A 12,207-nucleotide genomic window follows, 5' to 3' on the forward strand; every position below is an offset into this window, starting at 1 on the left:
TACAGCACTCTGGGAACAGCCTATTCGTTCAGAAATGTCTTTCTGTGTTTTACCCTCTTGCTTGAGGGTGTCAATAGTGGCCTTCTGGACAGCAGTCAGGTCGGCAGTCTTACCCATGATTGGGGTTTTGAGTGATGAACCAGGCTGGGAGTTTTAAAGGCCTCAGGAATCTTTTGCAGGTGTTTAGAGTTAACTCGTTGATTCAGATGATTAGGTTCATAGCTCGTTTAGAGACCCTTTTAATAATATGCTAATTTTGTGAGATAGGAATTTTGGGTTTTCATGAGCTGTATGCCAAAATCATCTGTATTAAGACAATAAAAGACCTGAAATATTTCAATTAGTGTGCAATGAATCTAAAATATATGAATGTTAAATTTTCATCATGACATTATGGAAAATAATGAACTTTATCACAATATGCTAATATTTTGAGAAGGACCTGTATGCTTCAAATGCAAATAGTGTTTTTCTGTGTTTGAACCAAATGAAGGAGAATGTTTTTGACTATAGGTAATCTTTATCTATACAGCAAATGTGACTTACCTTGAAGGTACCTGTTAGTGTCTAACATCAGACAATTTTGTCAGAAAAATGTTTTGACAGTTATTTTGCTGTAGTGCAGTTGAACATGAACTGACTGTGTGGAGAAAAGTGTGAGTTAATATAAAAAGTATGTTGTGTCCTAGCTGTTAAGAGTAACTTGGTGACAAATGCCTATGTACATCAGAGTAATATTACTGGAACCACAGTAGAAATTAAAATGCCTATCTAAATATGAACAGAATTTTGTTGTTTTGAAATACAGTTTTTGACACAAGTAGTCAATTGCCACAGTGGTGAATTGCAGGCAAATTGAGTGTGCAAAAGAGCACATTAAAATCCCTAGGTAAGGTACCATTTTGTTGTATCGCTGAGCTACTGCTTTCAAATAAAATTTCTCCTGACTTTCTCCTTCTATTCAATAAATCACTTTATAAATCTTTACTTTATGAACTTAAATACAAGCTGGGGACTTTGCTATCATTACTTTTGTATTGGGTGGACATTGTTGTTAAAGTACACCATTCCAGAAGTGACACCATCACTTTTTGGCTCCCCATTTGGTGATTATTTGTTTTCTTTCACATATTTCTGTAATTGGAATTTACTTAACTATCATGACCTTATCTAGCTATTCAAACACCGAAACAAAGAGTGTAAAGCAAACCAAGGCTACCCATTTCAATTGCTCTAAAATGAAGTCATAAAATGCTATTTTGAAATTGGCTACAGTCAGCTAGTCAATAGGCATAAGCATATTTGCCAGAGGGGATGAAGATTCAATCATGTAGAAAGCTGCTACACCAGTCCTGTTGTTGCTCCTGTATATACCTAATTCAATAAAGCCTTTATCTTTAAAACCAGGTGGTGGCCGGCTCTCATTTTCTCAAACAGTGTCCAGCAATCTTCACCTGAGGCCGCACTGTGACACAATTCATATTGGCTTATTTGTGCAAGTGGGTCCTATTTTTGTGCCTGTCCAGAATAATAAAAAAATACAAGTCTTTTTATTTGCTGAGCTTGTTTCTGCCAAAATAAATAGATACCGGTCCAGCTTTATTTGTGGGCTGCTGTGAAAGGAGCTCAGGTAGTATTAACAAAGAGCTTTGTGGATCACTGTAGCTTTACTATTCTCTGGGTTATAAGCTTTTTGGGTGATATGGGAAAAAATCAATCAGGGTAGACCGTGCATTCTAACCACTAATAAAGGATGGGGAAAAAATAAACAAAAAGTGAAATGTAATCATTTAATATACTAGTAGAACAATGGCGATTAGCATTTTTAGCCTAAATGCAGTTCAGATGTACAATCTAACAAAAGAGGATTTAGAGTTGGGAAAGAAACTCTGCATTATGACTGCAAAATTAATCTAAGCAAATAATCTAGAGGGATTAGGGACAGGGATCAAAGGGATATTAACAACACTGCTGTTCTGTCATGATTGTTGGCAATCTGCTCTTTCAATAGGGCAGTGGTTGCCACAAAGATGAAATCTCCCATGCAAATTCTGTATTTTTACTTTAAAATTCCCATCATAATTTTTGTGCATCACTCGTTTCACTAATTTTGGCAGGTGGCTCATGCTGTGTAGTTTTAGGACTATGAATGATGTTTGTGATCAGACGTTTTGGTCAAGGATTAGGGGTAAATATCATCTGCCAAGATCAAGGGCATCACTTATCCAGGAGGAATTATGCTGGCTGGTGCATGAAATCATTGAAAAAAGACCCTTACCACTGATTCGTGACTACAAAGGCCAGCTAGTGGGGACATTTAAGCAAAGTTACCTTATTTGGTTTAGTGAGTAGTCTAACACGTTTTATAACTGAATACCCTGAATGGATGATTATAATATTTTCATAATCAACAACAAAGTTAACCACACAAATGTAATGTGTGTTCCCTTCACCAGTCATACCTAAAAATATTGTTGCAAAGATTTAAGTTTACATAGTCAGTAATCAGAGACTTGGCCATCGAAATGTTTTGGGGCTTTCAATTGTAAATTTCAACCGTTCCTTTTTCAGGCTGTAACAATGAAACATTAAACAGCTTAAAACTAGAATTTTGGACCTGATTTGAATTAATTTAGATTTTTTCTCCAATCAAGTCTAAATATTCATAAAATCTCAAATTTATACATTAGGGCAAATGTATTGCAATATCAATATTGCAAAAAAAAAAAGAAACTCTTTAGACTGCAATAAATATTCAATCAAGCTTTTCATTCAAGTAATATACTTGGTGATATTTCCTGGTTAATGTAACAAAAAACAGTTTTCGGGGGGTTTTAAGGAGTTCTCATAAAATCATCTAGAAAGTACAGCTAAGTTGTTTGGTTGCTATTTTTTCCCCAATATCTGGCTTGACAACTTACTATTTAGGGCAGTAGTAAGTTGTCAAGTAAGACAACACTGTTTGGTTAAAGTGTGTTTGGAGAAACCAATGTAAAGTTTAACACCTAAAAACGGTTTAAATTGTTAAGCAAGGTAGTGGTAGCATCATGCCTGTGGTCTGTTTTGCTGCTAGTAATGCTGCTGCATTTAACAAAGTTCCTAAAATAATAAAGAATGACTTTCTCCAAATTCTTTACCTTTACTTCAGTTCAACAGCTAGACAGCTGAAACTTGAACAAAACTGGGTGTTTGAGTAGGACAGTGGTCTTAAACACATCCAAACTGGTTTTTGAATGGATAAAGCAGGCTAACATTAGGCTTTTGGACTGGTCATGACCTCAGTTCCTTTGAAAATGGACTACAAAATGTGAAATATATTTAAGCTTTACCAATTCTGATAAGAACAGTGATCAAATACCCAACCAAAAGAATGCCAGAAACTTGTTGACAGCTACAAAAAGTGTTTAGGTTGACCTTGCAAAGGTAGACTAATCTAAATATTGGTAAGAATGTATGTGTAATACCTGTCTGTATTGAAGACAATCCACATATTTAAACTTGATCCCTAAATTGTAGTTATTCAAACACATTTAGGTTATTTGTTGTAAGCTCATTTCACAATGAACAGTTCAAATACATCATTTAAAGACCCAAATTAATGCTTGTCATACACACACTGAGGGTACATCAGCACTTTTAAGCCCTTTTTCTTCACACAATCATTTAAATTTCCTTAAAGTGCATCAATAGCGAGTGTAATTACCATCAACAAGCAAATAGCTAAACGTGACATTGGAAGCATTACAACACAATCAATAATGTGGCAAGTCTTATGAATACAATCTAGTAGGCTTTGCTCCAGCAAGAACTTAAATAAGTCAATATGCAAATTTGGAGGAGAATGGCACATTAATTATGACTAGAACATGCACTAATCTGTATCTCTATCCAAACAGGACTGTTTATAGTCTGAGTAGGGAGGTGCTGCAGTAGCACTGAGGACAGATGATCCACATCTATGTGACAGTTCTTCACAGTAATTAAATTTCCTTCCATCCCCTCAACATAAAAAACACACTGTGGCAATCGGCAGGCAGGCAGGCAAAAAACAGGAGAGAGAAGATGTGAGCAGACGCCGACATGCTGCCATTAATCCAAAGGATACCATCTGGAGAGGCTCCTAGAGCCAGTGATTCGAGTATGTAGAGACTTATTGCAAAAATAAATCCAGTCGAACTCAATACAATGCAAAAGGAAACAACTAAGAATGTATTTTCATATATAAGTCTCTGCAGAAATTAAAGGTATGTGGGTTGATTGTGTTAAAGTGTCAAAGTGGAACAGAAGGAACGGCAAACTCAAATGGATTTTAGTTCTGACAACAAGCAAAGTAAAAACATCCAGATTTTTAGCACAGACCACGCTCTTTAAAACCTAATACCATTAGTAAACCTATGAAAATGACATGAGACAAATGGTAGGCAGGGGAATAATTTAAGGGCAGGGCTATACTATGACAGTAATGGGGGGGGGGGGGGGGATAAATGGGAGTTGGGGGTTGCTTTGGGGTGCAAAAGCTTTCACTGCAGCTGAGGTTAATGGTGTGTATGATGACAATGAGAATGGGGGGCTTAATGGAATGGAGGCTCAGCTTGGAGGATGTTGCTTGCATCATTATTCTCTACTGCATTACAAAGTGAGGGCTTTTGTTACAGCTAATATTCCAGTCTTCAGAATGACCTAAACTTATGAATATTCAGGCAGAATGTGCAGGCAGATGGACACCCAAGCAGCTACATTCACTGGCTCAGGCTCAGGAGCTTTTGTTACAGTTTCACATAATAGATTACTGTTCATTTATAAAAGTTAAAGCCCATTAAGTAGCTAATGCAACAAAACCTATCATGCTGTCAGAAAACAATAAGCTACAAGTTGTCCAATAAATGCCAAACTACAATGAAAAGCAAATATTTCCTCTTTGGCCCCCTACAACCCATTGCACTCTCCATCTTAATTTGTCTTTCAGAACCTTGCACTGTGTGATGCATGCTGGGATCTTCACAGGGGCCAGAGGGCTAACGACTTATCAGTGTATTTAACTCCCATACATCCACTCCCTCTTTATCACCTTTTTATTTCTGTTCAGGTCCCATCCTAGTTCACGGCTGGTTATTTAACTTCAACAAAGCTTCATAAAGTGGGTTCACAGAGGTCAACGTGGCCTAAATTAATAAGCGGATATTAATTTAGAGGTGTATTCAAGGACCTGGAAGTGCACATTTGTCACTATGGAGATTTCCACACTGACAACATTATTTTGGCCCAGTAACCCATGATGATAATGGAGAGTCTTGGCAGCCAATTGGATTAGCCTCTTGTGGATGGCTTTAACAAAGATTACACACCCCTGTGGCTAATGGGTATTAGGAAGAGAAGAAGCACATGAAGGAACTTGGCAGTGACAGGGCACTGCTACGGTCAATGTGCCAACATGTACTAGAGGGATTGAAAGCAGCCACACTACAGCACAAATGAGCAAATAGTACTTTCTGTCAAAGTAACCACATCCTGTTGTGTAAACAATTTTGTGTTCACAAGTAAATGCTGATTTGAACTCACCAGTTGCTCTTCCATGTGTGTCGCACATGTGGGTCGTGGATGCTGTGTTTGTCTGCCTGCTCGTCCAGGAAGTCAAACATGTATTTAATCGCCAGCGGCAGGGCGCTGCCTCGGTGGGCAGTGCTGAAGATGGTTTCGAATAGGTCGTCAACAAACTTCTGTAATGTACCCTGTGGGTCAGAGAGAGCAAAGTAGTTTTTCAGGATTTTATGGGATAGACTAACACAAAGTAGTACATAATTGAAAGGTAAAAATACAATTATGCGGTTTTCGGTTTTGTTATTTGTAAAAAACAAACTTGAAAACCATGTATGCATGTATTCACAACTATGCAAATTTTTAAAATATTTTATCAAATACAATCTCCCAAAAACATTAAGGTTGGGTTGTTGTGAAGAACTTCAAGGAGTATGAATTCTTCATGGCACAGTATTGAGGCTAATCCCATCACAGTCAATGATGGACACTGTTGCTTTCCTCTACATTTTGTGACATACAACGAATTTTGAATCAAGGATTGCTAAAAAGTGAATGTTTTTATCTATCTGAGTTCTGAGTTGTGCAGCACATTTTCATTTAGTCCCTTTATTCCGATGTTTGTGTGTGTGACATATCTCTCAGACACGACCCCTAAATCTGCTTGCAGGTTTGATTGAAGAAATTGTTATTTCACAGCTGACTTTTAATAATATCTGGGATCAGGAGGTACATCTTCTAAGCCTCTTTGTGCTGCCGGATAAGCTCCCACACTGCACCATTGACCCTAATTTGATTTAATGTTGGCGACTTTAAGGAGGAGGAAGAGATGAGAGGAGAGAGACACAGAAGGAAAGAATCTAATCCTCTTGTAAATAACAAGTTGATGGAATGCAAGGGAGAATGTGGAAGCAAGGGATGGAAATGAAAACGACAGGGTTCATATCAGAACACGAGGCCATCGAGTGTGGCAGATGAGGTGTGTACAGGCGCTAGCAAATAAAAATCCAATTTGGGTGGAGCGGATGACCAAATCAGAGTCGAGAGATGCAAAAGAGAGTAGGAGGAGGGAATCCTGTTAGTCCAACAATTGCGTCTATAATTCTAATGTGGCCAGAATTCCCAGAGGAATAACATATATCTTTATTAGGCCAGCAAATTTCTGACTGGCAGTCTGAATTAGCTGGCAAGGGAATACCTAATATATGTGTGGCAGGGTTCCTCAACTGTGTTGTGACTAAAATATTGGAGATAAAAATAAATATTTCACTTCATTTAGGTCATTTTCCAGGGGACCTGAAAACTACAATTATCAATCCTCTTTTAAAGAAACTAAATTTGGATGCCTTATTAAAAGTAAATACAGTCAAATATTTAATCTAACAATTGTTTTGCATTGTTTTTAATCACATATGTTTCAACAGATGTGTCAAAAACGTTTTACCAAGTCTTAGTGCTGCATTAGACACAAAAACCTCCTGATTGAAAAAATTAAAGAGAAATTTTTAAATTATCTCCCTAGCTTAGAATATGGAGTATTAAAACATTTCTTCAAATATCTATGCTCTTGCCCTTCAACTTTATATTCATGTGTCCACAATATCCATGAATAGATTGCTCAGAATTTCCTCCAAGTCAGATGACAGAAATAATTGTTTTTGGTTCCAAAAAATGCATGTTGAGAAATCACAACTTGACTTTTAGCTTGTTTTGTGGTTAAAGAGAAAACCAAGGAGCTTGTCGTGGATTTCCACACACTGCCACCAGTGAACATCATCCAGGGGAACTCCCATTGAAATAGTGGACTCCTTTTAGTACCCAGATGTTCACCTGAACAATAAACTGGACTGGAGTCACAACAGATCAGACTCTACCTGCTAAGATGATTGAGATCTTTTGGAGTGCAGGGGTTGCTTCTGATGACCTGTTTTTGACACTGTTGTGGCATTAGCCATCTTCTATGAAGTAGTATGTTGGAGCAGCAGTTTATCTACAGCTGAGAGGAAGTGATGTGATAAGCTCATCAGGAAGGCCAGCTCTGTCCTAAGACACTCCTTGATCCAGTGCAGGTGGTGGGAGACAGAAGGACTCTAGCAAAAATACCATCTGTGTTGGACCATGTCTCCCACCCCTCTCCAGTTCTGCATGAAACTGCTGTGGAACTGGAGGGTCCTTCACTGACAGACTACTGCATCATTGGTTGGACAAAGAAGCGATATCATATATGCTTCCTCTTAGCAGATTATAACTCACTGCTCACAACAAACTCAATCAGTGTTTACAGTCATGTGATTTCCACAGTTTTTCCATTTCTTTTAAATAGTCTAGTTTTTATCCACAAATATACATGCAGGTTTTGTACATTTTTAAATTACATATTTATTTTACTATGACTATGCCATTTTCAGTAACTACAGTATTTTTTTTTCTTTCCTTACTATGCATTCTCTTATTTTTATGCTTTTTAATATATATTATACCTTTGTGTAAATCTGCATGCTTCAATTTCCCTTTTAGTTTGCTGCTGGTAACCTGAATTTCCCCACTGTGGGACAATAATTGATATTTCTATTCTATTCTAAAGGCCACCGAACAACCCAAAAAACCCCCCCAAAAAAACGCAGTTTAACTAAATGATTAAATCAGTTGAAATTGGACTGCCTGTGCAGGTATCACATCATGCTACCAGCAGTGACACTCTCCCTGGTCAAATATAAAACTACTGAAAAGCATTACAAAAAAGTTAGGAGGGAAAGAAATGTCTTTGGTCTCCACCTGCAAAACCTTTCTTGTTTTTGTGGTCGTCTCATTGTTGCACTGATTAACAACCCCCTCTACTACTTAACTGACCAGATCATGATTCCAGCAGTTTATCTGACTTGCTATAAAACTGTTTAAAAGGGTTCCTGGTTCCTTCTGGTTGGGTATAAACCATGTAGACCCCTCCAGGCCTGTAGAGACCTATTACTTAGTGTTCAAAAGACCAGAACTAAAGAAGGAAGGTAGCATTTACTTTCCATGTTCCGCAGCCTTAAACCAACAACTTCAACACTTATGATATATAGAAACTATTGGCTCCTTTAAATAAGGACTGAAAACAGAAGTGTTTACTGCACTGTTACCATTAATGTTGAACATTACTTCATCATTTGAATTTCTATCCTATCTTGACCTTTTACTTGCTCAACACTTCTTTTTATGTAGTCTTTTCCAGGATTATTTTGTGTTTCTGATGTATTTGTTTTTAATGTGTCTTACCTCTTTTTTCTTTCTAGAAACACATCTTGAATTAACGTGTACCATAAATGGTGCTTTACAAATTAACATGCCTTGCCTACACATTTTCCATGTTAAAATTACATATTTTTCCAGAATTTCACAGTTCTCAGCATATTTTAGTAATTTAAATCAAATGCAAAATGGCCCTTAAGCCTCTCCTCTAGGAAGGCTGTATATATGGAGTATGCTAAAATGGATGGCAAGAATGAGACACAAAAGGACACAGGAAGTAAGAGATGGAAGGACAAGATTAAAGAACACAAGGAAGAAAGGAAGAACATTATTTTCAGACATAGTCTTACAATACAAATATTTTTCCATGTTTAATTTTCTTGTTCCGTAGATTTCCAGACTGCATAGGAACCTTGGTGTGGGCATTCGAGTGCTCAGTCTGTGACATTTTACGTCATCTTCTATCTCAAGGGGGGAATCAGTATCAACACTTTCATCATCACAGGGTTCTCTTGTTCCCTAGTGGAGCTGGTTGCTGCCAACACAACCCCCCTGCAACCATCCACCCTGTTATTAGACTGGACTCGAAAACACAATGTGTCATTTGGATGTTTTGATGACGTTCAACAATGAAATGTAAGAAAAGCAAACAATCAGAACACTGAAGGGAAGGAGAGCAACGTAAAAGTGAGGTGAGAAGATATACCCCTTCCTTTTGCCACTGTGTAAAAAACACTGCTGTACCCCGCCCCCCGCAACTCAAAGCATCACCGGTGTAACTATGAGAGAGGCATGAGCCGTGTTGCCAGGGAGAGGTATTTACTGGCCAAGCAAGAGGCAAACGCAGTCAATTACACCGCCTGTCTGCCTAATCATTTCTCACCAAGAAAGATGACCAGCCAACATAAACTGGTTATTTCACAAAAACAGTCCATCTTTAAAGATGACGCTCTGACAGTCAGAAGATCCTTTCCTCTGCTCATCAGAGTAGGATGACAGCAGGGAAACAAAGCAACTCAATGAGGCTGTGAGCCGAAATGAGTGCATGTGTGAAGGTGTGTGGACGACAGTACAGTATGTGACACGATGACAGCTGCTGCGGTTTCCTGGCCTCCTTTTAGTCTCCAATCACCAGTTTGTTTATTAGTTTCTCTCATATGCTGCTTATTATGTTCTGTGTCACAGCCACTGTTACACATCTCCTACCCTGCTAATTGATTACCTAATTCTGCCAACACATCTGCGCAGTAGCTGTCCTAAGTGAGCAGTTGCAGTCCAGTTAAAGCTTTTTTTTTTTTTTTCTTACTGTAGTTGTTTTAACCTTGACATTTTCTTGTCAAAGTGAAGTCTGTCTCACAAAGTGTTGTCTACTTGCTGTGTCGGCCTGACTTTATCTAGTGAAATAAGTTTAGCCTATTATTATGAGCCACAGATAAGGTGAGAGCTTTAAATTCGACACCCTGTGTCTGTGCTTGAAGTTCTTGAAGTAAGAAAGCATTTGAGTTGGCCTGTGATGACAGAGTCTCTCTTACACAAGCTTTTTAAACATATCTACCCAGTATAAAACTTTTGGAGACTGGGACAGAGTGACAAACAAGACATTAATGATTTGTAAGCACAGTGACATTGTACATTGTGGCTGGCTAAAGTTAGCGTCCAAATTAGAGCTATTAATAAACTTAATTTTCAGGTACAAAATGTAAAGACTACATTTTGAATCATTCTACATTGACCTTTCTTTAAAAATACAATTTGAGACTGATCAAACCTGTACTCTATAAGAAGGGTTAAAATGTTGTAATGCTAATAAAGATTTTTTTATAGTGAGAAGGTCAAATAATATGTCATTAAAACAAAATGGATTCTCCTGTTACATTGATTTATTATCTTACAAGAAATGCCTTCTTATTGCCTATGGCTATGAAACATTCTGAGCTTAACAGCAAATTTCTAAACTATTTTTCTGAACTATTGGCAGTTAACTCATTTCTTTAACTGGGCATTACATAAAAAATTATCTTGACCATAAATACACTAACGCATACACTCACCGGCCACTTTATTAGGTACACCTTGCTAGTACCGGGTTGGACCCCCTTTTGTCTTCAGAACTGCCTTAATCCTTCGTGGCATAGATTCAACAAAGTACTGGAAACATTACTCAGAGAGTTTGGTCCATATTGACATGATAGCACCACACAGATGTTGCAGATTTGTCAGCTCCACATGATGCTAATCTCCCGTTCCACCACATCCCAAAGGTGCTCTATTGGATTGAGATCTGGTGACTGTGGAGGCCATTTGAGTCCAGTGAACTCATTGTCATGTTCAAGAAACCAGTCTGAGATGATTTGTGCTTTATGACATGGCGCATTATCCTGTTGGAAGTAACCATCAGAAGATGGGTACACTGTGGTCATAAAGGGATGGACATGGTCAGCAACAATACTCAGGTAGGCTGCGGCGTTGACATGATGCTCAATTGGTACTAAGGGGCCCAAAGTGTGCCAAGAAAATATCCCACACACCATTACACCACCACCACCAGCCTGAACCATTGATACAAGGCAGGATGGATCCATGCTTTCATGTTGTTGACGCCAAATTCTGACCCTACCATCTGAATGTCGCAGCAGAAATCGCGACACATCAGACCAGGCAATGTTTTTCCAATCTTCTATCGTCCAATTTTGGTGAGCCTGTGCAAATTGTAGCCTCAGTTTCCTGTTCGTAGCTGACATGAGTGGCACCCGGTGTGGTCTTCTGCTTCTGTAGCCCATCTGCCTCAAGGTTCAACGTGTTGTGCATTCAGAGATGCTCTTCTGCATGCCTTGGTTGTAATGAGTGGTTATTTGAGTTACTGTTGCCTTTCTATCCGCTCGAACCAGCCTCCCCTGACCTCTGGCATCAACAAGGCATTTGCGCCCACACAATTGCCGCTCACTGGATATTTTCTCTTTTTCGGACCATTCTCTGAAAACCCTAGAGATGGTAGTACATGAAAATCCCAGTAGATCAGCAGTTTCTGAAATACTCAGACCAGCCTGTCTGGCAACAACAATCATGCCACATTCAAAGTCACTTAAATCACCTTTCTTCCCCATTCTGATGCTTGGTTTGAACTGCAGCAGATCATCTTGACCATGCCTACATGCCTGAATGCATTGAGTTGCTGTCATGTGATTGGCTGATTAGAAATTTACGTTAATGAGCAGTTGGATAGGTGTACCTAATAAAGTGAGTATAGCTACAGCTATGATTAGATCAAATCACGTGTATCTTTACATAATTTTACATCTGTTTGTTTTGTAAAGTGCCTTAAAACGAGATTTGAATTGGTGCTATATAAATAAACTGCATTTTATATATTTTATATAGAGAATACAGAAGATGTATAAAGAAGTTAGATGGGGAAAACAACAGAAACGCTTGCCATTCTCT

At 38.3% G+C, this 12,207-nt stretch overlaps 1 protein-coding gene across 2 annotated transcripts in view; it reads right to left on the minus strand.

Moving 5' to 3' along the window:
* Positions 1–12,207, minus strand: part of plxna4 (plexin A4) — a 333,778-nt gene that overhangs the window by 12,418 nt on the left and 309,153 nt on the right. For both annotated transcript variants that reach the window (XM_047389857.1, XM_047389856.1), the window contains exon 29: positions 5,560–5,729. In XM_047389857.1, coding sequence (XP_047245813.1) covers positions 5,560–5,729 — 170 coding nt within the window. The remainder of the gene's footprint in view (positions 1–5,559; positions 5,730–12,207) is intronic.

The sequence above is a fragment of the Girardinichthys multiradiatus genome, chromosome 17 (genome assembly GCF_021462225.1).
Source record: "Girardinichthys multiradiatus isolate DD_20200921_A chromosome 17, DD_fGirMul_XY1, whole genome shotgun sequence".
In the NCBI taxonomy this organism is placed as follows: domain Eukaryota; kingdom Metazoa; phylum Chordata; class Actinopteri; order Cyprinodontiformes; family Goodeidae; genus Girardinichthys; species Girardinichthys multiradiatus.